Source organism: Oncorhynchus keta, chromosome 12 (assembly GCF_023373465.1).
Source record: "Oncorhynchus keta strain PuntledgeMale-10-30-2019 chromosome 12, Oket_V2, whole genome shotgun sequence".
NCBI classification, from domain to species: Eukaryota; Metazoa; Chordata; class Actinopteri; order Salmoniformes; family Salmonidae; genus Oncorhynchus; species Oncorhynchus keta.
Window position 1 is genome coordinate 34,082,995 of NC_068432.1, and position 26,306 is coordinate 34,109,300.

The 26,306-nt window shown below is 45.0% G+C and overlaps 1 protein-coding gene across 2 annotated transcripts in view; it reads right to left on the reverse strand.

Moving 5' to 3' along the window:
* Positions 1-3,329: 3,329 nt before the first annotated feature.
* The window catches only part of LOC118391402 (protein phosphatase Slingshot homolog 1-like), a 28,736-nt gene continuing 5,759 nt past the window's right edge, over positions 3,330-26,306 (reverse strand). The window contains exons 1-14 of one of the 2 annotated variants that reach the window (XM_035782753.2): positions 23,916-24,340; positions 22,033-22,133; positions 18,954-19,018; positions 18,740-18,861; positions 18,577-18,645; positions 17,594-17,659; positions 16,956-17,150; positions 16,661-16,754; positions 16,408-16,536; positions 16,162-16,208; positions 14,666-14,812; positions 14,225-14,425; positions 9,393-10,023; positions 3,330-9,094 (exon numbers count right to left, since the gene is read on the reverse strand). In XM_035782753.2, coding sequence (XP_035638646.1) covers positions 8,000-9,094; positions 9,393-10,023; positions 14,225-14,425; positions 14,666-14,812; positions 16,162-16,208; positions 16,408-16,536; positions 16,661-16,754; positions 16,956-17,150; positions 17,594-17,659; positions 18,577-18,645; positions 18,740-18,861; positions 18,954-19,018; positions 22,033-22,133; positions 23,916-24,121 — 3,168 coding nt within the window. In that variant the 5' untranslated portion in view covers positions 24,122-24,340 and the 3' untranslated portion in view covers positions 3,330-7,999. Of the gene's footprint in view, positions 9,095-9,392; positions 10,024-14,224; positions 14,426-14,665; positions 14,813-16,161; positions 16,209-16,407; positions 16,537-16,660; positions 16,755-16,955; positions 17,151-17,593; positions 17,660-18,576; positions 18,646-18,739; positions 18,862-18,953; positions 19,019-22,032; positions 22,134-23,915; positions 24,341-26,306 lie in introns of those variants that run through there. The other variant, XM_035782755.2, reaches the window with a different exon arrangement.

The following is a 26,306-nucleotide window of genomic DNA, read 5'->3' on the forward strand; positions in this document are numbered from 1 at the left end:
GCCGCCCCTATGAGATGTTACCCCACTCTTCCACCAAGGCATCTGCAAGTTCCTGGAAATGTCTGGGGGGAATGGCCCTAGCCCTCACCATCCGATCCGACAGGTCCCAGACGTGCTCAATGGGATTGAGATCCGGGCTCTTTGCTGGCCATGGCAGAACACTGACATTCCTGTCTTGCAGGAAATCACACACAGAACGAGTAGTACGGCTGGTGGCATTGTCATGCTGGGGGGGTCATGTCAGGATGAGCCTGCAGGAAGGGTACCACATGAGGGAGGAGGATCTCTTCCCTGTAACGCACAGCGTTGAGATTGCCTGCAATGACAACAAGCTCAGTCCGATGATGCTGTGACACACCGCCCCAGACCATCACGGACCCTCCACGTCCAAATCGATCCCGCTCCAGAGTACAGGCCTCAGTGTAACGCTCATCCCTTTGACGATAAACACGAATCCGACCATCACTCCTGGTGAGACAAAACCGTGACTCGTCAGTGAAGAGCACTTTTTGCCATTCCTGTCTGGTCCAGCGACGGTGGGTTTGTGCCCATAGACAACGTTGTTGCCGGTGATGTCTGGTGAGGACCTGCCTTACAACAGGCATACAAGCCCACAGTCCAGCCTCTCTCAGCCTATTGCAGACAGTCTGAGCACTGATGGAGAGATTGTGCGTTCCTGGTGTAACTCGGGCAGTTGTTGTTGCCATCCTGTACCTGCCCCGCAGGTGTGATGTTTGGATGTACCAATCCTGTGCAGGTGTTGTTACACGTGGTCTGCCACGTTGTCAAGCTGTTCGTCCTGTCTCCCTGTAGGCATCTCACAGTATAGACATTGCAATTGATTGCCCTTGCCACATCTGCAGTCCTTATGCCTACTTGCAGCATGCCTAAGGCACATTCACGCAGATGAGCAGGGACCCTGGGCATCTTTCTTTTGGTGTTTTTCAGAGTCAGTAGAAAGGCCTCTTTAGTGTCCTACGTTTTCAGAACTGTGACCTTAATTTCCTACCGTCTGTAAGCTGTTAGTGTCTTAACGACCGTTCCACAGGTGCATGTTCATTGTTTATGGTTCATTGAACACACATGGGAAACAGTGTTTAACCCTTTACAATGAAGATCTGTGAAGTTATTTGGATTTTTACAAATTATCTTTCAAAAGACAGGGTCCTGAAAAAGGGACGTTTCTCATGGTTTATAATGGAAGGAAACCAAAAACGAAGACACCCTGTAGACTTTAATTGCATGTCCATGTTCCAGGCTCTGTTTGATTCCGCAGGGTGAAGTGATTGAGGACAGACAGGTGACTGAACCTCTTGACCCTGCATCACTAATCCTTCAGGTATCTTCAGGTTTTTCAGGCTTAAGTGGTGCTGAGAGACTATTCCAGTAAGCCCCCCAGACAATATCAGTTATACTGCATTAAACCCAGGCCTGCAGTGATCAATGTTTTAATAATGGTAGAATTTGCTATGAAATCAGTTTTTGCATTTGATTTAGGCTCAGCTGTTAAGTGAAGTAAGTGATCTAAACAGGTCTGACCACTTTTAACCTTCATCTATGTAAGTAACTGCCCAGTGTTTCCAGATTTCTATGAAATAAGAACTTATCACTTACGAGTGAAATAGTTTTCCTTAAAAAAAATGGTCATTAAGAATGTTAAAGCTGCAATATTTAACTTTTTGGGCGACCCAATCAAATTCACGTATGATCTGTCATTCTCTTTTAAAACAAGTCTAAGAAGTGGTAGCTCTGTTCTGTGTGCCATTTCTATGTTTCTCGTTCTTTTGTACACCAGCTTCAAACAGCTGAAAATATATTTTACAGCAGTTTAGATGGTACAATGATTCTCTACACTTTACTTGCTTGTTTTGTCACAAACTGAATTTAGGAAAACTATTAAAATCTTTGCAACCAGGAAATGGCGGAGTGATTCTTGCCAGGTGCACCTTTAAAAAGCAGCTTTTCTGTGTTGTGGAATGGTGTGGGCATACCCAACCAACAGAATAGTGTGGGAGTATACTGGTCATTAAAAATATTAATGCAAGTAGTCCACTGATTGGCCAGCTCATCCGCCTCAGAGTGATCATATATTCTATGAGGAAGTAGCATTTTTTTTTAGACAGCCTGTTTGAGATACAGGTTTGAGGTTGGGTTTTTAAAGTGTTTTTTCTTGTCCTATACCAAATTATGCTTTGGTATAGTACACATCAACAACATTATTTGGATATGAGTTAACAGAATGAGAAATGTTTTAAGTTATATTTTCACTGGGCAGTTAATCTAAGTAATCATGACCACCCACTGTGTATAACATACTGTACTGTATCAAAGGGTTCAATTCATTTATTCTATTCTCACAATGTTGGTAGGATGTTATCGCAACTAGATAACATTACATGCTTGTATCTAAGGTGTTCCCCTTTTTGTTTCTCTACTATCATGCAAGGACACCGAGCATTTATGAGAGACGTGTGACTCCGAGAGAACAAACTATTAGCAACTCCTGAAAGTCCCAACAAACTGTTCTGGGAAAAAAAAGAAAAAAAGTCCCAGTGCCTAGTATGATGCACCATTGAAAATAGCAAATAAGAGAACACATACCTTTGTGGCCAACTTCAGAACAGCCCATCGAGGTGCAAAAATGGAGTTGAATATAGCTCTGAATCATCACGACCATGGACAGAGTGGATGGTTGAGTGTCGATACCTTTACCCAGGAGTTACATCATGACATAGATAACTGAGGCACATGCACCAAGTTGACTGACACGTGGATGCTAAAATATGTCTGTCACTCAGAATATCATCACATAATATGCTGCTCTTGTCGCTTCCCCAGAGAATTGAGACTAACATTGCTCTTCTCATCTCTTTAACCCAAACTCAGGTCCAGTATTATCAACACATCACCTGACTAGCTTCATATTCCACCAAATACACTATTTTGTATAATAAAAAGGGCAACACTGAACACACATACAACTTAACCTATGCATAAAGTCTGTGTCTGTTATGTTACAGCATTTGCTTCCTGTCATCTGAGGAGCAGAGGTAGGGAGGCACTCACCTGTCAGTTGTGAAAGCGGCAGGCCTGCTGGCCTGTCTGTCTAGCCTATTGCTCTGAAGGACTACAGAGTATTTTTGTTGGAGGGATCCTTCTTCCACTGTCACCAGTCTCCCATTCTCCTCCCTGCCCATCCCGTGATATCACAATGACCTAATTTGACTAACTCAAATACACCAATGGTCTGTGTGCATGTATTTGCAATGCAAGTGTTACATGATGATTGTCTCCTCTCCATTCAGTAGGATCCAGTACAGGCCAGAAAAGAGAGGAAATTATTTATTTCCATGATGCACACTGACTGGACATCCTTAACAAAATGTTTTTTTTTAAAAATCAATAAAAACAGATAAAAGGGCATCACACAACACAGCCAGTGCAAACAATAAGTCACAGCTTAAAAAAATAAAAATGTTACAAAAATCACTCAAGTTGATTATGTATGTTTTAGGTGGTTTCACTCATTCATGCCTTGGCTTATATGCAAAAACATCTTATTGTAAGGGGTGAACATCAAGGAAAGATGGCCACTTGTACTCTTGACATGAACTACTGTAATTATCCCCCTCTTCCTATGTCTCCCTATCCAGCTTTTTCCATCGCTCTCAAAGCATTGACCAGTTAAAGGATTGTCAGTAAGGGCAGGTGAATGAACCCTAAGATGCCTGGCAATGTAGATAAGACTTGGTTCTGTGCTTATATGTCCAAATAAACCCCTCAAACTTTGGTTTCAATAATAGATCACCCTAGCAACTGATGAGCTTGACAAGCATATGCACTTGTGGGAGAGAGAGCTTGTGTGTGAACATGTGTACTTTGTGGGTTTGTGTGAGCAACAGGATTATTATTACGGGGGCAGAGGGCAAGTGGCCTTTCCATTCACAATGACTCTGCAAAGCCTGCGATGCAGCTAGGCCAGCCAGTTCTAAGGCCAGGGTTAAGCCTGCGATGTAGCTAGGCCAGACAGAGCTAAGGCCAGGGTTAAGCCTGCGATGTAGCTAGGCCAGACAGAGCTAAGGCCAGGGTTAAGCTTGCGATGCAGCTAGGCCAGCCAGTGATAAGGCCAGGGTTAAGCTTGCGATGCAGCTAGGCCAGCCAGAGCTAAGGCCAGGGTTAAGCCTGCGATGTAGCTAGGCCAGCCAGAGCTAAGGCCAGGGTTAAGCCTGCGATGTAGCTAGGCCAGACAGAGCTAAGGCCAGGGTTAAGCCTGCGATGTAGCTAGGCCAGACAGAGCTAAGGCCAGGGTTAAGCCTGCGATGTAGCTAGGCCAGACAGAGCTAAGGCCAGGGTTAAGCCTGCGATGTAGCTAGGCCAGACAGAGCTAAGGCCATGGTTAAGGCACGTATGAAGAAATGTAAAACACTCAAAAACAAATGATGCAAACAATCAAACCTAGTGCAGTAGCTTTAAGCATAGCATCAGTGGTGATGGAGCATTTGGTGAAGACGCTCATTTTGACAGCACTTAAATCCACCACACAGCCTACTGTTCACTGCTATGAGCATGGCCTAAAGCTAAGCACAACTGGCTAACCAAACATAATAATTTCATCACAACCCTGTCACAGTATCATGAAATAAAAAGTTGAATTTATAGGATATTCTGTAAACTTTTATAACCCATTATGTCATAAATTACATCAAGCTTATAACAGCCACATGAAGGTAGTATAACAGTAGGCTTGAATAACGCGCACCAAATGATCACGCCTAAATGGTGACCACACTAACCACAAGTGGTAGACTAGGCTGAACTGGATTAAAAGTGAAGGGACAGGGGTCAGTTTGAGACAAATCCCTATTCCATTCAAATAATTGTATTACCTGTGAGGGAATCTCTTTGATCATTGAAAACCCACCAGTGAACACAGGGAAATTCATACAGTGCAATAACTCAAAAGCCACAAGGGCTGCGTTCAAACAGGAAACCCAATTCTGATCTCTTTTTTTACTCATTGGTCTTTTGACCAATCAAATTAGCTCTCAAACATATTTGACATGATTGGTCAAAAGACCAATTAGTGAGAAAAATATATATATATAATTCTGAACTGGGCTGCCTGTCTAAGCTCAGCCAGTGTTGATTGACCACAGAACACAAGCCATTATTGTGACTTGAACCTAAATTAATTGCAAATTGCTTTGACCAGTACCTCGGAGTAACAAACACTAACAAAAGTTACTAATGTAACACATGCCGCGATAATCAGCTGATTAAGAGTGATTTTCATTTTCTTTGTTATCCCAAATCAAGAGCAATCCAGTCTACATGATGTATAGTATAGACCATTGCATCAGTGACAATGATATATAAGGAGTAACAGTTATTTTGCACACAGACACCTTTCCCATCGCACTCATATTACAACCATGGTGGTAATAAAATCTATATATTGTCATGCGCCTGCACACACACTGCCATCACACATTATCCTTGCACACTCAACATGCCAAATGCAGTAGTTATAACAGACAAAACAACTTCAAAGCATAATAACACCCGGGTGGCAGATTAAGCTTAGGTTGGCCACAAAGAACTCAACCAAATGCATATTAGATTATATAATTAAAACATGTACAAATAAATACTCAATCATACATAAGGAAGATAAGTTAATGTAACATTGGTGATACAACATGTGGGATGATGGCAGTGGCCCCAGTCATACTGTACTGCGGCTCTACAACAGCTTTGGAAGTTGCTCATGTCTGCTGTAAACAAAACTATTCCTAGTGGCTCGTGATATTCTCTCCACAGACTGTCACAGAAACCAGAATTGTAACCCCTTTCTAAGCACCTATAGATAGTCTGTTCTGACACTTCAGCTTGTTTTAGTCCCAACTTCCTAGTTTGGCTGATAGCATTGCCATACGAATGGAAAAGGCTGAGAAAAGCTGCTTCTTTCTTCCTGCCACAAACAGCTCCAGCTAAATCACATTAGGCTTTGCTGCTGGGACACTCCCAGGTCTGGCAATAAATGGGAGAGCAAAAATAAGATGTTCAAACAGTCGTTCTGCGTCAATGTATAGCAACGACCCAGTGGCCATTTCACAGTACCAGGTTTATGCCTGGGCCTTCAGAGTGTCAAAGGTGTTGTCTTGTGTAGCTTATGCAGATCAACGGATAAGTATTTTTTTTAGCAGTACAAAGAAAGGTAGTCTAATGTTACTCTGTTGCTGTGGCACATTGCCAGTTGAATAAAGCCGGTGAACAAAGCCTCTACAGTGCAGTATCACAAAGGTGTGAACAAGAAGGGGAGGATGTACTAGCATGTTAATGCCAAAACTAAAACAGGCAGAAAATCAACCTACTGTATTTGATTGCCTTTTGAGAGTGATGCAGGGACGATGGACAAAAGGCATGGGGACGATGGATAAAAGGCTTTGACTACAGCTGGTCTACGAGGGGGGGGAGCAGAGGATTATCAGTGCTACAGTAGATTAATGCAGTGTTGTAAAATCCAGTCCCAAAACCATTTGAACTCTTTCAGTTGCCCACAAATCCTATCAAACCATACAAACATGAGGAGTTCTTAAATCAGATCATTGAAGTACTGTACCTATTACCATTGCACAGAAGTGAAAGTTCAGCTGTGGCAAAACTAAACCAAAGTGTATATGCTCCCTCGAAACTACCTCAAAGATACTGAAATTAATCCAGAAGAGAATTTCAATATTTCTTCTCTGTTTCTTCCCATCATCCATAGCATGTGTGATAAGTCCAGTCAGTCTACTGCTCTGCTCCCCACGAGGAAGCTCTAGTTGTGACAATGAGGACAGCTTGCGTAACACATAACACCGTTATGAATGGACTTTTGACCACTTCAAGACATTATTAAATTAAGTACCTCAATGGAGGAGAGTTGGCTGAGCCAGTCATTGAGGAGAGGTAAGCCAACAAAAACAGTATTGGACCATAGTAGTCTTGAGATGCTTGTGTTCTGACTGAGGTACCCCACTTTGCTTGAAGAGGCAGGAAGCTGCTAATATGATGAAGTTGTTGTTCTGTGACACAACAATCAGCTTGTAGCAAGGGAGGAATATACAGAAAAGGAGGATTCAATCTTCAGTCAGTCTGCTCAGGGGCATGAGATGCTCAGGGGCACATGAATCAAAACAGAGGCTCAGTTGCACACATTCATTGAGCTCCTTTGAGTGAATCTTCTCCAATAGCATCTCTTATTTGGATTGATAAATAGACAGTACATGTACACTGACTGTACGAAACATTAGGAACACCTGCTCTTTCCATGACAGACGGACCAGCTGTGATCCCTTATTAATGTCACCTGTTAAATCCACTTCAAATCAGTGTAGATGAAGGGTCGGAGACAGGTGAAAGAAGGATTTTTAAGCCTTGAGACATTTGAGTTATGGATTGTGTATGTGTGCCATTCAGAGGGTGAATGGGCAAGACAAAAGATTCCCCTAAAAATAAATGTAAAAGTTTGTCTTTTTAGTTTGGCAGGGTATGGTATTAGCTGGGTTTTTCACGCTCAACATTTTCCTTCCTGTGTGCATCAAAACTGGTCCACCATCCAAAGGATATCCAGCCAACTTAACACAACTGTGGGAAGCATTGGAATCAACATGGGCCAGCATCCCTGTGGAATGTTTTTGACACCTTGTAGAGTCCATGCCCCATCGTATTGAGGCTATTCTGAGGGCAAAAGGGGAAGGGGGGTCCAACTCAATATTAGGAAGGTGTTCTTAATGTTTTGTATACTGTCTATAATAGGAATAGGAAATCTTTAGTTATTTTTCTTTCTTCCAGCCAACATGCTGCTAATATTTCTCAGGCATGTCTCCAGGACACCTGGCAAATTTCTCCCTGCTCATTCAAACTGCTCTTACACGGTCAGGTGGTTCAGACACATGGAACCTGTCTGGAAGAGAGACACTGGAAACACAGTCAGCTCCAGGGGGTGGATGGGGGCTCAGAGGGCTGGGGGCACGGTGAAGAACAGCTGGGCCTGATCATCAGCCAGGTCTGAGAGGTCCTCGGTGGAGAAGGTGAGCCCTCCCAGTTTGGCCAGGGAGCTAGAGCGTTTGAGCAGGGAGGGGACGGTCAGGCCGGCCAGCCTCATGCGGGTCTCCATCTCCTGGGTGCGCGGCCTGACCAGGCCTGGGCGTCCCCCGCAGTTGCTGTCGAGGCTGACACTGCTTAAGCTCCGGGTGAGGGTGGAGCCATGGGGGGAGGACACAGGGGTCCAAGTCTGGGTGGACCACTGGGGGTACGACACTGGGGTGGTGTTCATCTGGAGGTCTGCGGCTGTGACCACACAGCTGGTAGAAGGGATGTGGGTTTCAGAATGCACCCTTACATCCCCCTCCACCTCCATCTCCTCCACTGCCAAGCTCAGGTCCATCTGCTCAGACAGCCATGCCCCTGAGAGTGGACCTTCCATGGCCAGTCCTGAGAGCCTCTCCAGCTGGTCCGCACTCTGCCTCACCAGCCCGAGCTCCAGCCCTGTCCTCTGTAGCTGGGCCAGGGCCTCCTGCTCCTGCTGTGGCTCCACTCCACCACTAGGAGGGTCCACCTCCACCCCAGCAGGCTGCAACTCCACACCAGGAGGCTGACCCGCTGGCCTCTCCCCCTCCAAGCTGAGCTTCATAAAAGTGAGCTCTGTGATGACTCCAGTCCCCGCCTCCCTCCCTGGCTTTGGCTCCTGTTCTTCCTCCTCTTCCTCCTGTAGCTCGTCCATGTCCTCCGTCTCCAGGGAGCAGTGTCTGTCTCGGGGCAGCTCCTCGCAGCTCATGGGCGACACCAGCCGCTGGCGGTAGGCCTCCATGCGGGCAATGGTGGCAGGGAGGGCACAGGGTGAGTGGGGGGTGGGTGTGTTGGTGAAGTGGGTGCCAGGGGGGTCTATGGAGATAGTGGGGACCACCCCGCAGTGGCGTGTGGGGTTAAGGCGGTGGTTGCGGCCTCCTGCCGGGCGCTCACAACGCCGCCCTGGCGGCAGACGCAGGCAGTCTTTACAGGACTGGTAGGAGGGCTTCACTTTGTAAGGGTTTCCTGTGCTAGCACTGTCCTAAACAGAAGAAACAGAGAGAGGGAGGGAATGCATGGTCAGGCACAGAGAGTGACAGGGTAACGGACCAAGGAAATTACCTGATTTAAGGTCTTGAAGCAAATAATCTGTTTTATGACACCGACAAGATGATAATCCCTTAAATGAAATGGGATCAAATAATGACAGAAATATTACACTTACAGAATTACAATTATAGGCTTAATATCTCAACCCTAACCCCAAGCCAGTTCAAGTTAAAAGTAAGAAAACCAGCATAATTCTTATAGATACAGGCATTAATTACTGTCCCACTCACGTCGAAGGCAGCGGGGCAGCTGCGCTTGGCAGCCAGGCGGTTACTGTTATTGGCGTTCTCGTTGTTGAAGCGGTTTACGTTGGCCTGATCCTTCCTCTCCTCGTCCTCAGTCACTCCCTCTCCTCCTGCAGGTGTCCGGGCCAGGGCGGCCATCTCCGCCTCCTCCTTCTGCGCCTCCTCCTCGTCCTCCTCCTCCACCGTGCTGAACTCCAGGCGTAGCCTCATGTCCTCCAGGGGCTCCAGGCGGCCCCCACAGGTTTGGGCGGCAGTGCCCTCCCCTGGCAAAGCCAGTTGGGCCATGGGGAAGCCCTCATCCTCCAGAAGGGCGTCCCTCTCCACATCCTCGATCTCGATGAACACCCTTTCCATGCCCAGCAGGGGAGGGCCGCGCACTGGGGTGGAGGGCTCGCTGTCCAGGGCTGTGTCCGACAGCCGTCTGAAGTAGTAATTGTAGTTGAGAGGGTCCAGGGCGTCCACCTCCAGGCCCCGGCAGGGGGAGGCACTGCAGCCCTCTCCCCCCCAGGCCTCATCCTCCACGGGGGTATCCTCTCCACCACAACACTGGCCAGACGCCTCATCTGGGATGTCCTCCCCTCCCTCGGGCCTCCACAGCTTGTTGTGGCGCTGTTTACTGGGGAACACATTATGGTTATTGTAACCCCATCACTATGTACAGAGTACATGTACTTTATACAGACAAAACGAGATGCTTAGCCACTAATAAAACTTAAGGATCATTCAGTCACAATGACCTGCAATCTATCTACCAACCTAATTATAAGCTAATAACCTTAGACTGCTTACCTTACCTGACCCCCTCTAGACAGCCACTGTGATGAATTAACTGTCACATTTGACCTGACCTCTAAGCAGCGAGTTAGGTTGAGCATAATGAGGTTAAATATCTCAGGGTCCTTGCTCCCTGTGATCCTTGGGACGTCCCAACTCTGATGTTAACCCATTGAAGTTGAAATGAAGGTTAGGGTTAGGTCAGAATTATAGTAACACCCCCCTGAAATGGACAAAAATGAATGGGAACATATCGGCACCGTACAAAACATATACACTATGTCCAATACCACTCAATTGGACGTCATTTCATTCAAAGTTGATTGCAAATGGTAAGTGTAACACTGCAAAAATCCAATAGATGGCGAGTGCGCTCCACCGTAATTGTTCATATTGCAAATGTAACACAAGTCAAGACACACAAGTAAAATTTGAACATCTTTTCAAAAACGTATCACCCCCTTAAAAAAGTGCTTTCTGGATCGTTTTTTTGAAATTCTTTAGATTGTTTTTGTAAATTACACATGTATAAGAACTGTATCAACATACTTTTGTCATATTTGATTATCGCCATTTAAAAAATATATATATACTTGTCCATAAGGCATATGTTTGGTCCATTTGCAATATGATTTCATAGGAAGTCAAAAGTCCCTTTTTTAAAATCCAAATGCCATAAGAAATTTCCAAATGCAATATGAAAGTTTTGAAAGTGCCAAATCAGGATGTTATGTCCATTTGCCATGTACGATCAATGGAAGTCGGTTTACAAACCCAAAGTCAGTGAACCATGTCCAAAAGGCATTTATACTACCCAAATGATATATAGCACTATGTTAAGCCATGAATCAACCTAGACGGTCTATTTGTCATGTATGATGAGGGAGAAGTGAGACTGTTGATTTAACAATTTTTTGAAAAACGTCCAAAATGACAAGGGTGCCCCCTATTGGATGGGCATGGGTGGGGGGTGCTCTCTACCCAACCGTGGACCCCTTGCTACCCCGTAGTGACATTAAAAAACATTTTACAAATGTACTCCTGGTAACCTGTTCCAATCACCAGGTGCACAGCTATCCATTTCCAATATGTTTCAATGTGCATTTAGCATCACGAATTTAACATGCTCAAAAATACTGCAGGAATGCGAAATTGACTGGCCCGATGAACTCGGGATGGCCGGGTAGTGATTCTGGTTCCTCTCCATCGCTCGTTGGGGTTGATTTCAGAATATCACTTTGGTGATGGTACCTCACTGTTTAAACATATTGCAAATGGACAAAAGTCAGCCAACAAGTCACCGTCCATCAGTCAATAAGATATCATTCTGACACCAAACTGATACCAACTGACACCACACCCACTTTTTCCAACTCGTTTAGAAGCCAACTATCACATATTTCAGAGCTGGCCCAAAATTCACAACGCCTTCTGTTCAAACCATAATAAAAACCTAAAACACTTAGTTACGTTCTAGCTGCAGTTCTAACATTATGTATAGGCCGAGCTGAGACGACCCCGGGTAGACCTCATAGTGGCCTGATGGACTGTCATCGAAGACAGGTTCATAAGGCACTCATAACCCACATAGGCTTCAGGTTGACTTTAGAGGAGCAGGCAATGTATTCCTATGGGGAGAGAAGTCATTGAAAACTGTGAGAAGAAAAAAACATGTTTTCACTGTTAAGGGTTAAAGCCACATGGTCAAGGGTAGGCTTGCACAGATCGGGAGGACCTCAGCAATGTTCCTGAGGTCAAATTCTGCTTCTAACCTTAACGGTTCTCTCTGTCTCCCAAAAGCACCTGCAATTTTGGGCCAGGCTTCATTATGGGCCTAATTTTTTCATGGTCGCTGAGCTCAGACCGAGCAAGCTACGGTCTAGCGGGGCATCTCGTTGCACTCGGCACAGCCTAGAGATTATGATAATGCCATTGTAGGCTCTGAGTGTCTTTAAGCACCGCACTTTGTCACTCCATCCTTGCTGTGTGTGAGTGGGTGAGTGAGTGAGTGAGTGAGTGAGTGAGTGAGTGAGTGAGTGAGAGAGAGCTTTTCTTTGACATCTGTTGGGAGAATTGACTGACTTACAGTTCATGAGTGTTGCCTAATCACACATATGAAGTTTTGAAAAGATCAGACCTTTTTAACCCTTCGAAACAGCACCTATGACACCATTTTAAGGCACTTCTGGTTGACACAGAAAGCTGAAAGTGAACACATATCCTCCTTGGGGTAGGCACTTATAGAAGTTTGAGTTTTAAGTCTATGTTAAGAACTGACTTATTTACAGAGGGTTGAATTACAGTGTACAGTTTCTGTGTTATTACAGAAACTTGCAGAGCTCCGAAACACACTTCAAAAAGATTAGTATGAACACGCTGCAACTGGATCTGTAAAAAAAAAAAAAAAAAAAAAAAAGTTTTTGAACATCACCAATTCTACATTGTACGATTTCTCTTAAATTACGATAGATAAATGGCTGGTTCTTTTTTTCCCAATACCGTAGGTCAAATTAGCGCGCTATTTTCATTTTTGACCTTTAATCCCAGAAAAATGGCTATAACTCAAAAACCGATGAGGCCTCGACGCCATCTTGTTCGGGGCCAACTGCCCATTACGCCAAGCCTATGCTCACCAAGTCTTCAAAGTATTTTCCGTTTAGGAGAAAAGGCCACGTCGTGATTGGTGATGTTTTGTACATTTGCAATATGATTCCATTCACCCTCTGGTGGGATTTACCGGGATAGCGGAAAAATGACCAACATTTAAAAATGTTATAAAATGGAAACCGAATGTCCGAGAGACTTTGTTCGATGACTTCCCGGAAGATCCGGCCCTGCTGCACGATCCGCCGCCATCCGCAAATTTTTAGAAATGTTTGCGGACGTCTAGTAAGGGACCGTACATTTGCAATATGGACTTTCTCACCGACCATATGGCAAATGTCAAAACATTCCCTTCATGTATGTTAGGATAGTGGTTAAGGTAAGTGGTAAGGACGTCTAGAGTTGCAAAGGGTTGGAAACTTTCCTTTACATATATAAATCATGTCTAACTTGTTAACAATTTCTGCTTGCTAGTTTTTGCTACCATGTGGGTCTAAGCTTGCTTGAGCCTGCTAACTGAGGAGTGTTAATTCACTTGTTTCCATACATGTTTCATTTGAAAACATTTATCTTACAAAGGAGTTGTTTAATCTAACTGACTAACTAGTTATCTGTATATGTAATTGTATTTATTTACATTTAAAAAAATTATCTTTACAGGAAAATGCCACACTATCTGATGTGTGGAGACATTTCACTGCAGCTAATGTAGACAAACAAATCTGTGTACATTTACAAATAAGAATGTAACAAAGATGCAGAATCATCTGGCCAAGTACATAAAGTTCCCTCAGCGCTCACAACAAGCAACCTCTGACAAAAGGTCCCTCTACTTCTATTTGAGGTGAAAATTATGAATCAGACACCTTATCTATAACAACAGCTCATGGTCCGTCCTTCAGAAGTTTTTTTTGACTCAATGGAGGAACGTAGTCAGAGAAATGCTGATGAATGTCTTGCTCAAGCTGTGTATGCAACTGGTTCACCTCTGATGCTCACAGGCAAAGTGTATTGGAAGAGATTTCTGAATGTTATTCGCCAAGCATACACCCCTCCAACCAGACATGCTTTATCTAAAGTGGAAGAGTCCTACCCTCACATCACACCCATTGGCTGTGCTGCTCATGCATTGAATCTGCTCCTCAAAGACATCATGGCACAACAAATATGATATGGTAAATATATCCAATGTAAAAAACATCACAATTAAATTGTATTAATTTGCATATATTTCCGTTAATTTCCATGGAAAGTTTCCAACTCCAAATATTCCCCAAAATGCGCAACCCTAGGGACGTCCCAAGGATAGCACTAACCAATACCTCATGACTGCAGTGGAGTAAGAATAAGTGGCAGATGCTCCTCATGTAGCACAGTTGGTTACATACCGGAGCAAACCTGCATATACCAGTACAGTACCCCAGTATACCCTGACTCACCTAGCGTCCAGGATGCCCTCGTACTCTGCCAGCTGCTTCATAAAGCCAGCATTGGGCCGAGCAATGCTCCTCTTCTGCTTCACAAAGTTGTAGGCCTTCTCCAGAGTCCAGCCATACTCCTTCATGGCATAAGCTATGACCGTGGAGGCTGACCGGCTCACACCCATCTTACAGTGGACCAGACACTTAGACTGGTTCTTTCTGTGGGGCAATAATGTTTTCTATTAAAACCCTGTTAATTTTGAAGAAGTCTAATTCAGAGTGACTAGGCTTTCCACATAGTTTTAGTGTATAAAATAACCCAGACACAGAGGAACTACCCACTATTTAAGTATACACTTCCTTTGTTGTACTGCAGTAAATACTTCACATGCTGCAAGATGTGTTTTAGTTAGCTGTTTGAGAAGTAGGGTTTAGTTTGTTTGACAAGTAGGCACTCACTTGGCTCTGACGATGAAGTTGTAGGTCTCGTTCCAGTGGGCCAGCAGGTCTGTGGCCTCCTCATCAAACACCCGGATATTGTGGTAGGAGAACGTGCCCTGGAAGAAGTTGTCTATTTCCCTGGTCACGTTGAGGATGTAGCCCACACTGCATCAAGAAGACAAAAACAACATGTTTCAAGTTTTAATTTGTTATATGTACAGGATACACATGGTATACACAGGCCAACGAAAAGTGCTTACTGGCAGATTCCTTCTCGATAATGCAACAACAATAATAAATAAAATATTAATGTGTACACCGAGTGTCTAAAACATTAATGACACCTTCCTAATATTAAGTTGCACCCCCTTTTGCACTCAGAACATCCTCAATTCGTCAGGTCATGGATTCTACAAGGTGTCAAAAGCGTTCCACAGGGATGCTGGCCCATGTTGACTCCAATGCTTCCCACAGTTGTGTCAACCTGGCTAGATGTCCTTTGGGTGGTGGACCATATACAGTACCAGTCAAAAGTTTGGACACACCTACTCATTCCAGGATTTTTCTTTATTTTTCTTGTTCTTGACACAAACTGATGTGCCTGCCTGGCACCTACTATCATACACTGTTCAAAGGCACTTCTTTTGTCTTGCCCATTCACTCTCTGAATGGCACACATACACAATCCATGTCTCAGTTGTCTCAAGGCTTAAAAATCCTTCTTTAACCAGTCTACACTGATTGAAGTGAATTTAACAGGTGACATCAATAAGGGATCATAGCTTTCATTAGATTCACCTGGGCAGTCTATGGAATGGAAATGTTTTGTACACTCAGTATATATCTGTGTGTGTGGGTATGTGAGTTCATGTGTGCTAAGGTGCAGAGAATGGTAAGGTGGTAAGAGAATGCAGGTGGTAAGTCCAGCTCAAGTGTTCGGCAGTCTGATGGTATCAGAACTCATGCTCCAATACCATCTCTCCGATGGTAAGGGAGTCAACAGCACATGACTGGGGTGTGTGGGGTCCTTGACGATGCTGTGGGCCTTCCTCAGGCACAGTTTCAAGTAGATGTCCTGGATGGGTGGGAGCACAGTCCCACCATCCGCTGGAGGGCCTTGGGATAGTGGACGGAGCAATTCCCGTACCAGGCCATGATGCAACATGGTCAGGATGCTCTCAATGGTGCAGTGGAAGTATTTGGAGAGGACCTGGTGTGGCATGCTGAATTTATTCAGCTGCCGTAGGAATTAGAGGCGAGAGTGGTTGCGTTCCAGTGGGGCAGTATCTCGTTCAGTGGTGCTATCCGTGTTCCAACAACCAACCTTTCTGTATTGGTAGGTCTTATGAAGGAGAGATGTATCAATGACCTGACATACATCTATTGTCCTTCGTATGGGAATACAGAATAATACAACACTATGTTTGTGAGCCAGTGCTGATGGTTAGGGAGCAGGGGTGGTTAGGGAGCAGTTCTAGTGAAATAGCTTTAGTGTTTGTGAGACATCCACTCACCCACAGTCCCGTAGTTCCTCTAGATTGGAGGCATTCCACTCAGAGCCCTAGAGAAGACAAACACAGAGGAATGAATATCAAGACAACTTACTCCGTCAGGTTACAAAGGTCAAACTACCTACACCAGGGTTACAGTAACAGAGTTGTGACAGTAGTTCAGAGGTTAGAGAGGAGGAGTGTAGTTACTTGTTAGTGTTAAGGATACAAAGAGACAATCAGGATGTAAAGTTAGGGAAAGGTTCTCACCAGGTAGAGGTGGTCAAAGATGAGTGTGGCTTTGTCCATCTGACCCAGGATCAGCAGCATCTCATTGTCGAGGAACTCTTTGTACTCCTTCAGGTTACAACTCATATGCTGCTCCAGCTCCACACGGATCTGAGAGGGGGAGGACAGAACCGGTATTAGGCTGCACTATGGTACTTATATCTCATGCAGAGTTAATTGCCCCAACAAACCGATCTGTGTGCCCCTACAAAGCCTGGTGAGTGGCGACACATACCTCCTTGGAAGTGACATTCTCCAGGTCCCGGAACATCATCATGCTGCGTAGTTTAGCTTTGATTGCACACTCGGTTCTCTCTCTCTCCGTTGGCCTGAATAACAACATATGTCAATATATCAATTAATTAATTATGAATGTAACAAACACATTTATCACTTTTGATTAAAACAAGAAAGGCCCGGTTTACCCTGATGGACATACATTACCAATCTCAGAAGGTACTGCAACTAGAATGAATCATAAGAAAAACGACTTCATTGAATCTTACGAAAACGGACGATTCAGGTCTTACCGGTCGACGAACATGGCAGGTGAGTCGGGCCGCATGGTCTCCAGGTCGGTCATAGTGTTCCACTCGTTGATGCAGCTCTGCTCGGAGGTGATACAGCTCTCATAGAAGCCCATCCATGTGAGGGCCATACCCCCGGGGAAGTAGTTGTGCCTGCGAGACACATCGCTTGCCTTATGGAGGATCTGCAGCGCAGACCTGAAGCCACACAGGTAGAAGAAGCTCCCAATCTTAATACAGGTTCTCAACAGCAACTATTCAGAAGCTATTCCACTTATCTGATTATAGAGTCAGTCTTTTAATCATTGATTTTTAATGACGCAGGAAATTCAGAATACATTTAAAAGCCTGTCAAACCCAGAGAAAATGATGAGTCTGCACATTGTAATGATAGCGGCATCTATTGACCAGTAGATGGTGCATGGACAACTGGCAGCGGGGTCGGTATCAAAGTGTTACCAGCCTGAATAATTCATCTACTAGTTTATGTTTCTCCACCCTATCGATTGTTGATATTAAAATGGAACCAACATGGTAGAGTACAGTCACTGTATGGTTTCAGGGAATATAAAGGTCACCAGACAATTATATTTTGAAGTACCCAAATACAGTATCAAACCCCAAAACAACCAGACACTTACCACATGGCCTGCACAGAAACAGGCTTGAAGACATGCGATCGTCCTCCTGTGGTCACACTAAATCCTCTGAGGAGAGAGAAAATGAAGGATTAGAGAGAGGGGTCTGGGCGCACGAACAGGGGCTGAGCTACAAGGGTTTAGGGGACTATTCAGGACACATTCCAATGGAACATTCCTCCAGCACAGAGAGGGATGACTAACAGCTCAGCAAGAACTCATCTGCCACATGGAGAATTGAAAATGCCTGTTGTTGACTGGACTGCCGACTGGAGGGCAGAGCAACTCATTCTGTGTCACAGGGCTGGGCTGTTTGAAGGGCTAAACGATCAGAGGTACTTCATGGTCGACTGTATATGCAACTTAATGTCTGTGGGATGCACTGTGACACATACCGTACCTTTGTGGAAAGTTTCATGTATATTTATGTGAGGGTATAGACTGAGTATACCAAACATTAGGAACACCTCCCTAATGCTGAGTTGCAGCCCACTAATTTTCTCCTCAGAACAGCTTCAATATGTCGGGGTATGGACTCTGCAAGGTATCGAAAGCGTTCCACAGGGATGCTGGCCCATGTTGACTCCAATGCTTCTCACTGTTGTGTCAAGTTGGTTGAATGTCCTTTGGGTGATGGACCATTCTTCATACACATGGGAAACTGTTGAGCGTGAAAAACCAGCTGCATTGTAATTCTTGACATACAAACCGGTGTGCCTGGTACCTACTACCATACCCCGTTCAAAAGGCACTCAAATCTTTTGTTTAGCCCATTCACCCTGTGAATGGCACAGATACACAATCCATGTCTCAAGGCTTAAAAATCCCTTTTTAATCTGTCTCCTCCCCTTCATCTACACTGAGTGAAGTGGATTTAACAGGTGACATCAATAAGGGATCATAGCTGTCCCCTGGTCAGTCTGTCATGGAAAGAGCAGGTGTTCCTAATGTTTTATATCCTCAGTGTGTAGAAGAGTAGCACTTACCCATCTCCATCTAAATGGATCTTCGTATCGCTCCATAGCGGTAGCACCATGCCAATAGAGCAGCTTTTACTGGGAATTATGCAACGGAATAGATTATTACTCTATGATAACAACAAACCATAGTGTAGTGTGATACTGCTGGCTAAGGAGGAAAGACGAGTACCTGTCCTTATCGGTGAAGTCCATCCCTAGCAGGATATTCTCCTCTGTGTCCTGTCGACCACTGGTGTAGACCACAACCATGTACCGCACACGGTCAGACCAACCACTCTCTAACCGTACAGCCTGGGGTACAGTAAGAACAGGTTACACTGTGTAGCATTTGTTTGTCAATAAAAATGGATGGTAAGTACATCTGAGATGGGGATTTGACTGACCAGTTTGATGCGGTCCTCAGAGCGGAGGGTGTTAATCATTACCTGCAGGTGTCGGGGTAAGTCACCTGGGAGAGAAGAGAACCGCATACCATAATCCAGATCAAGCAAGCCTCATAATCAGACAGATTGTATAACTGTGTCCAGCTCTGCTATCCAGGCCCCTACTTAGACTGGTACCTCTGATTATGCCCACCTGCAGGGTGATCCAATACCAGCCATAACAACACGTCTGTATTGAAGTTACATTGCAGAGCAAAGCCTGAACATCTCGTGACAAGACGGGTAAATACATTTACATTTAAGTCATTTAGCAGACGCTCTTATCCAGAGCGACTTACAAATTGGTGCATACACCTTATGACATCCAGTGGAACAGCCACTTGCATCTAAATCTTTTTTTTTTTTTTGGGGGAGGAGAAAGATTACTTACCCTTACTTACCCTATCCTAGGTAAATAAATGAGATGTTATGGTACACCATTCCCAAGTACAACCCTCGGCTAAACCCATACAAACATGCAGAAGCAGTCTGTCATACACGTAAACACACAGATAAATGGATGCCAGGTTCATCAGAGCTAAGCATTAACTTGAACGTCTGGTGATGTAATCAAGAAATCTGGAGTGATCCTCACATTGATCTTGTGAATAACCTGCATATCATAGGGGAGGAGTGGGGTGTTAGGACTCCCCGATCTAACTAATCTCAACAACAACCTGCTATAAGACATGCTGCATCATACACAGATACACACACCTAGGCCTACCCGTACAGATACACACACCTAGGCCTACCCGTACAGATACACACACCTAGGCCTACCCGTACAGATACACACACCTAGGCCTACCCGTACAGATACACACACCTAGGCCTACCCGTACAGATACACACACCTAGGCCTACCCGTACAAATACACACACCTAGGCCTACCCGTACAAATACACACACCTAGGCCTACCCGTACAAATACACACACCTAGGCCTACCCGTACAAATACACACACCTAGGCCTACCCGTACAGATACACACACCTAGGCCTACCCGTACAAATACACACACCTAGGCCTACAGGTACAAATACACACACCTAGGCCTACCCGTACAAATACACACACCTAGGCCTACCCGTACATATACACACACACACCACTGAGGTGACATCATATGTGCTGCAGGCTGGTTAGTCTAGCTTGGTGAGTTTATGTAACATCTTGATGGGGGAGAAAAAAAAAAATCTAACAAACAAGCAGGATCTATAAAGCCCTTTGAAAAGGAGGAGGTCAAAAGGGGGGTTACTGATGTGAAATGGCTAGCTAGTTAGTGGTGGTGTGCGCTAATAGCGTTTCAATCGGTGACGTCACTCGCTCTGAGACCTTGAAGTAGTGGTTCCCCTTGCTCTGCAAGGGCCGTGGCTTTTGTGGAGCAATGGGTAACGTTGCTTCGTGGGTGTCAGTTGTCTGTGTGTGCACTCCCTAGTCACTCCCTAGTCACTCCCTAGTCCGAGCCCGGGTAGGGGCGAGGGGACGGACTAAAGTTAAACTGTTACATAGGCAGGCTCTAGGGTCACATCTGGACCTACTTTGACAAACATATCAAAGCTAAAAGCAGACAAGTACCTGCCTCGAGGGCAGTCAATGGCCAGGTAATCCTTCTGTGAATATGGGTTGAACACAGGCTCAATCACAAAGGCCAAGCCAACCTCAGACAATATTACCTTGTCTTTAAATAGAACTTTAGCAGTGGCATTGTCACGGTTCACTGAACAAATCTAATCAAATTTTATTTGTCACATACACATGGTTAGCAGATGTTAATGAGAGTGTAGTGAAATGCTTGTGCTTCTAGTTCTGACCAATATCTAACAAATAAGCTACATACAGGTGTAAAGGAATGAATAAGAATATGTACATAAAAATATATGAATGAGCGATGGCCGAACGGCATAGACAAGATGCAGTAGATGGTATAGAGTACAGTATATACATATGAGATGACCAATGTAGGGTCGGTAACATTATATAAAGTGGCTAGTGATGCATTTATTACATCAATTGTTTCATTATTAAAGTGGCTAGAGATGAGTCAGTATGTTGGCAGCAGCCACTCAATGTTAGTGATGGCTGTTTAACAGTCTGATGGCCTTGAGATAGAAGCTGTTTTTTCAGTCTCTCGGTCCCTGCTTTGATGCACCTGTACTGACCTCACCTTCTGGATGATAGCGGGGTGAACAGGCAGTGGCTCGGGTGGTTGTTGTCCTTGATGATCTTTATGGCCTTCCTGTGACATCGGGTGGTGTAGGTGTCCTGGAGGGCAGGTAGTTTGCCCCCGGTGATGCGTTGTGCAGACCTCACTACCCTCTGGACAGCCTTACGGTTGTGGGCGGAGCAGTTGCCGTACCAGGCAGTGATACAGCCCGACAGGATGCTCTCTATTATGCATCTGTAAAATTTTGTGAGTGTTTTTGGTGACAAGCCGAATTTCTTCAGCCTCCTGAGATTAAAGAGGCGCTGCTGCGCCTTCTTCACTACGCTGTCTGTGTGGGTGGACCATTTCAGTTTGTCCGTGATGTGTACGCCGAGGAACTTAAAACTTTACACCTTCTCCACTCCTGTCCCGTCAATGTAGATATGGGGCTGCCCCCTCTGCTGTTTTTGAAGTCCACGATAATTTCCTTTGTTTTGTTGACGTTGAGTGTGAGTGTGAGATTATTTTCCTGACACCACACTCCGAGGGCCCTCACCTCCTCCCCGTAGGCCGTCTCGTCGTTGTTGGCAATCAAGCCTAACACTGTAGTGTCGTCTGCAAACTTGATGATTGAGTTGGAGGCGTGCGTGGCCACGCAGTCATGGGTGAACAGGGCCAATGAACAATGGGCCCAGTGTGTGTCAAGAGCGTGTTTGTGGTGTGCCAGTGTGTTACCTGCGTGTTTGTGATGTGCCAGTGTGTTTACCTGCGTGTTTGTGGTGTGCCAGTGTGTTTACCTGCGTGTTTGTGATGTGCCAGTGTGTTTACCTGCGTGTTTGTGGTGTGCCAGTGTGTTTACCTGCGTGTTTGTGGTGTGCCAGTGTGTTTACCTGCGTGTTTGTGGTGTGTAGGGGTCTTGGGTCCCTGTGCATTGGTGCCCTGTTGCAGGAAGAGGGCAGCTCCTTTGACCATGAAGAAGCTCTCACTGAGGCTGAAACAGACAGGAAAATAGGGTTTCTAGTGGTTTGATGCTGAAACACACAGGGGAAGCATTCATTAGAGAAGTGAAAGAAAGAGTACAGACTGTACTGGAAGTAGGCAACAGATCATCAGCATATCTGAATAGAGATTTGCACAAATCCTTGTACTGCTTCAACAGCTTAAGCACCGTCTGTGGCACACTGCACTCCACAGTACCTATAGTAAGTAGCATGGAGTTCTACTCTAGAACAGAGAGGACATTTGAAATAGTCACTCCTTCCTACACCTGCTTGGTGTCTCTTCCCTGTTTTGTTGTTCTCCATTTAAGTACATCCACAGATTAACAGTATGTCTGTTGTAACAAAACTACCCAGCCATAGCCTACTTTCCTTTCCATTATGTATTTGACAGACTATGCAATCACCAGTGCGTTCACGTCAGGGAGGCAACATATTCATTGAAAATGATCATGTGGAATGTGGATGCCCTGCTGCAGACTCTCCTAAGGCTGATGTGGTTCAATTAAACTGTCCAACCCACAGTATCCTTCTCACTTGTCAATGAGTGAGGCTGTTTTAGTCCAGGAATGGAGACAAATGACCTGGAGATGTAGAATGCGCATAGTCAGAGAGCAGAACTACAGTGGGAAGAAGAGGCAGGGTGGGATGGCTGTTAATTGCTTTTACAAAGTTTAGTGACTAGCAGGAAAGGATGTTCCCAAATTCATCAGGAAGTAAATGTGAGCAGACCTTTCCTTCATGAAATATTTCCCTCAGATAATGAACTGACAGAACGTGGTTAGGTCCCCTGACCTATCGTTGGGGCAGATAATTGAGCCCACCACTGAAATATTTCCTCTGCCTTTCTTCAGCCAGCACCATCTATCCCTCCCTTCTCTGGCCAGGGATGGGCTCTCCCGACTGCCCTAACTCCTGTGCTCGAGGCACTGACCACCCCCGGATAAAATATAGTATTTCCTTGGACTAAGCAATGTCCAGGAAGAAAAGAGTTGGGTGTTTGCTGGCCACAACATTGACCAGGAGGAACAGAGCTGCGCGTTTGCTGGCCACAACATTGACCAAGAGGAACAGAGCCAGTCTTTGTTAACAGACAGGCTGCCCTCTCGCTCTGCCACCACAAACAAAGCATGGTATGACAGTGGGTCTATCACAAGACCTTTTGTTTCTGCCCCGCTGTTATGTAGCATTGTTCCTTTTCAGAATGTCCTGAAAAAGATGAGGGTGGCCTCAGTCAAGAGGTCAGAGTTGGGTAGGATACCATAACAGCTCATCTTAAGATATCTGATGTACTGTAAATGGGATGAACTGAATAGCAGTAATCACAGATGTATAGACCTAAAGAGAAAGCTGTATGGAAAAGGCTCCAGCTACTGTTGATCCGTCCATTACACCATTACTGAAAACAATCAGAGCATGTCCCCATCTTTCTAAGGCTGAGTTTACACACAGTCCAATTCTGATAATTTTTTTAATTATTGGCCAAACACCTGATCTGATTGGTTGAACCGCCAATTAGTGGAAAAAGATCAGAATTAGGCTGCCTGTGTAAACCGCATTAGGACAGCTGTGAACAGTAGACTTCTAAAAAGAACACTCAAGAAGACATATAGACAGCCATAAAAACAATACCCGTATACAGAAAATGCAGGGTGCACAGTTACAAGTGACAACCATTCAAACCATTGTCGCCGTTGGCTACCTCTTATCAAGGTAGAAATGCCAGTGAGAGATACACTCAGGATTGCCTGTCCTTGAGTGAGTGGAGGACTTACATTCGCCAGATCTCTCTCTTACTCAGGACTGCGTTCTTCACAAAGTGAGGCAGCATGGTAAGCATGGCTTCCTGTGAAGGCTCCACCACAAGATGCATCCTGATTCTGGATCTCTCCCTCAGTAGCTCTCTGGAGTCTACTGGCCTCCTCACAAAATCTCCTCCGCCCTTATAGCTTCTTAGCACATCCATGTGCAAAAAATACATTCACAAGCATTGTGTGCCTCAAAAACTAATTTGGTTTCCAATGTATAATAACTGATATAGCCCTGGGTTTCTTTTTTCCCTGTAAAAAGGTGCAGATTGGGTTCAATAGTCTGATGATGTATCCTGTCTTGGTCTGGTGCGTCCGTCTCTCCCTCCTGTCCGTCTGGGCTGTGAGGATCAGTCTTCAGATTCTGCTGCGTCGGTTCAGCTCTGCCTCAACTCCCGACCATCAGCAGCAGCTTATCTCCTCCTCACAGCACGCGCTTGAGCAATCATAACTCCCTCCGCAACTCCCGACACAAAAGCACCATTCAAGCATGTTTCGCGTTAGCTGGGTTGGGTGGCAGGGAATCTAGCTTGCCTCATCTTCAGTCTACAAAGCACACGTCTGTAGAGTGAGTGGATGCTATTTGACATGTAAGATCCCAGAGGATCTCTGATGAGCCACTGAGCCAAAGGAAACATACTACTCATTGAGTGGCATATTCAACTTTGTCTGAACCATAACTCCATCACAGAACACATATCCAATGCCAGTGTGAAGCAAGATGCTCGTTAGACGCACACCAAGGACATCTTCCCTTTTGAAGTCTGCGCACACACACACCTCTCTCCTTGGCTGTTGCATAACCCTGTCTGGTGCTTGGGCTTTCTTTCAGGGTACTGTGACAACCAATGGCTGCTGGGGGGTAAATGTGGATCAGGTTTCTGCCTGACTGATACAGTATGGCCCTCAGAGAGGTAGACTTGGTGACATCACTGGGCCCTAGGGTCTGAGAGAGGACAAGATGAGCAGAGCTAATGTGGACTGGGCCACTTCCAATAATCAATGGCGTGACTGCTCCGCCTTGCAGCATTTCTCTGGTGACTATCACGATCAAGTTAAATGTCTTTGCTTTAGCCTTTTAACAACAAAAGATTTAATGGCACAAAACCACTAATATCAAAACATTTTTTATTGTGTTTTTCCTACATTTTCTGCAGGTAGAAGCAACTCTGAAGCAAGATTTTACATAATCAAAATTGCTCCCTATACCACCTTTCAAACATTCCTCCATCTGCCTTGTACCACCAAGAAAGTAATCTACCTTATCAATGTTATAATCTCAACCCATCCTGTGTGTGTCTCATGTCTAGCGGATGGGGGAAACGGTTGTGTAAGGCTGAAACTCCCTTGGCCCAACCAGGTTGGACTAGAGCATGTATTTCCAATCTGGGGTAAACGCAATGCTTGTTAGGGGTACACCAAATAAAAAGTGAGTTTTTTTCCCCCCTCCCCTGAGTAGCCTCGTTTCACTGCCCAAAATAAAACGTAACAATCTAATGTTCAGCGAAATAACAACAATGTCAGATACAGGTAGCCTAGGCAAATAATTAACATCCAATCACATTAACCATTACTCTGTCGCGGGAATTCCACGAACGGTCCGTATGTAGCCAAACGTAGCTGCTGCTCATGTTGGTATCTGTACTGATGGCGCAAAAGCCATGACAAGGAGACATAGTGGAGTGGAAACGCGAATGCAAGCAGTTGCCCCCGAAGCCACTTGGGTACACTGCAGCATCCACTGAGAGGCTCTTGCTGTCAAAGCCTGACAGCTTGAAAGACGTTATCATTGTTAAAGCAAGGCCCCTGAACTCTCATGTATTTTCTGCATTATGGAATGATATGGGCAGCAACCATGTAACGCTTTTACAAAATACAGAAGTGAGCTGGTTATCAAGGGGCAAAGTATTGACACAGTTGTTTGAATTGAGAGATGCGCTTAAAGTTTTAACTGACCATCAATTTTACTTGTCTGACCGCTTGCACAATGACGAGATTCTCACACAACTGGCCTATCTGGGTGATGTTTCTTCTCACCTGAGTCACCTGAATCTAGGACTACAAGGACTCTCCGTAACTTTATTCAATGTGCGGGACAAATTTGAGGCTAGGATTAAGAAGTTGGAGCTCTTCTCTGTTTGCATTAACAAGGACAACACAGGTCTTTCCATCTATCATTGTATGATTTTTTTGTGTGCAAATGAACTCAAGCTTACGGGCAATATCAAATGCGATTTAGCGAAGCACCGGAGTGAGTTGTGTGCGCAATTACGCAGGTACTTTCCCGAAATCAATGACACCAACAACTGGAATCGTTATCCCTTTCATGCCCTGCCTCTAGTCCACTTACCGATATCT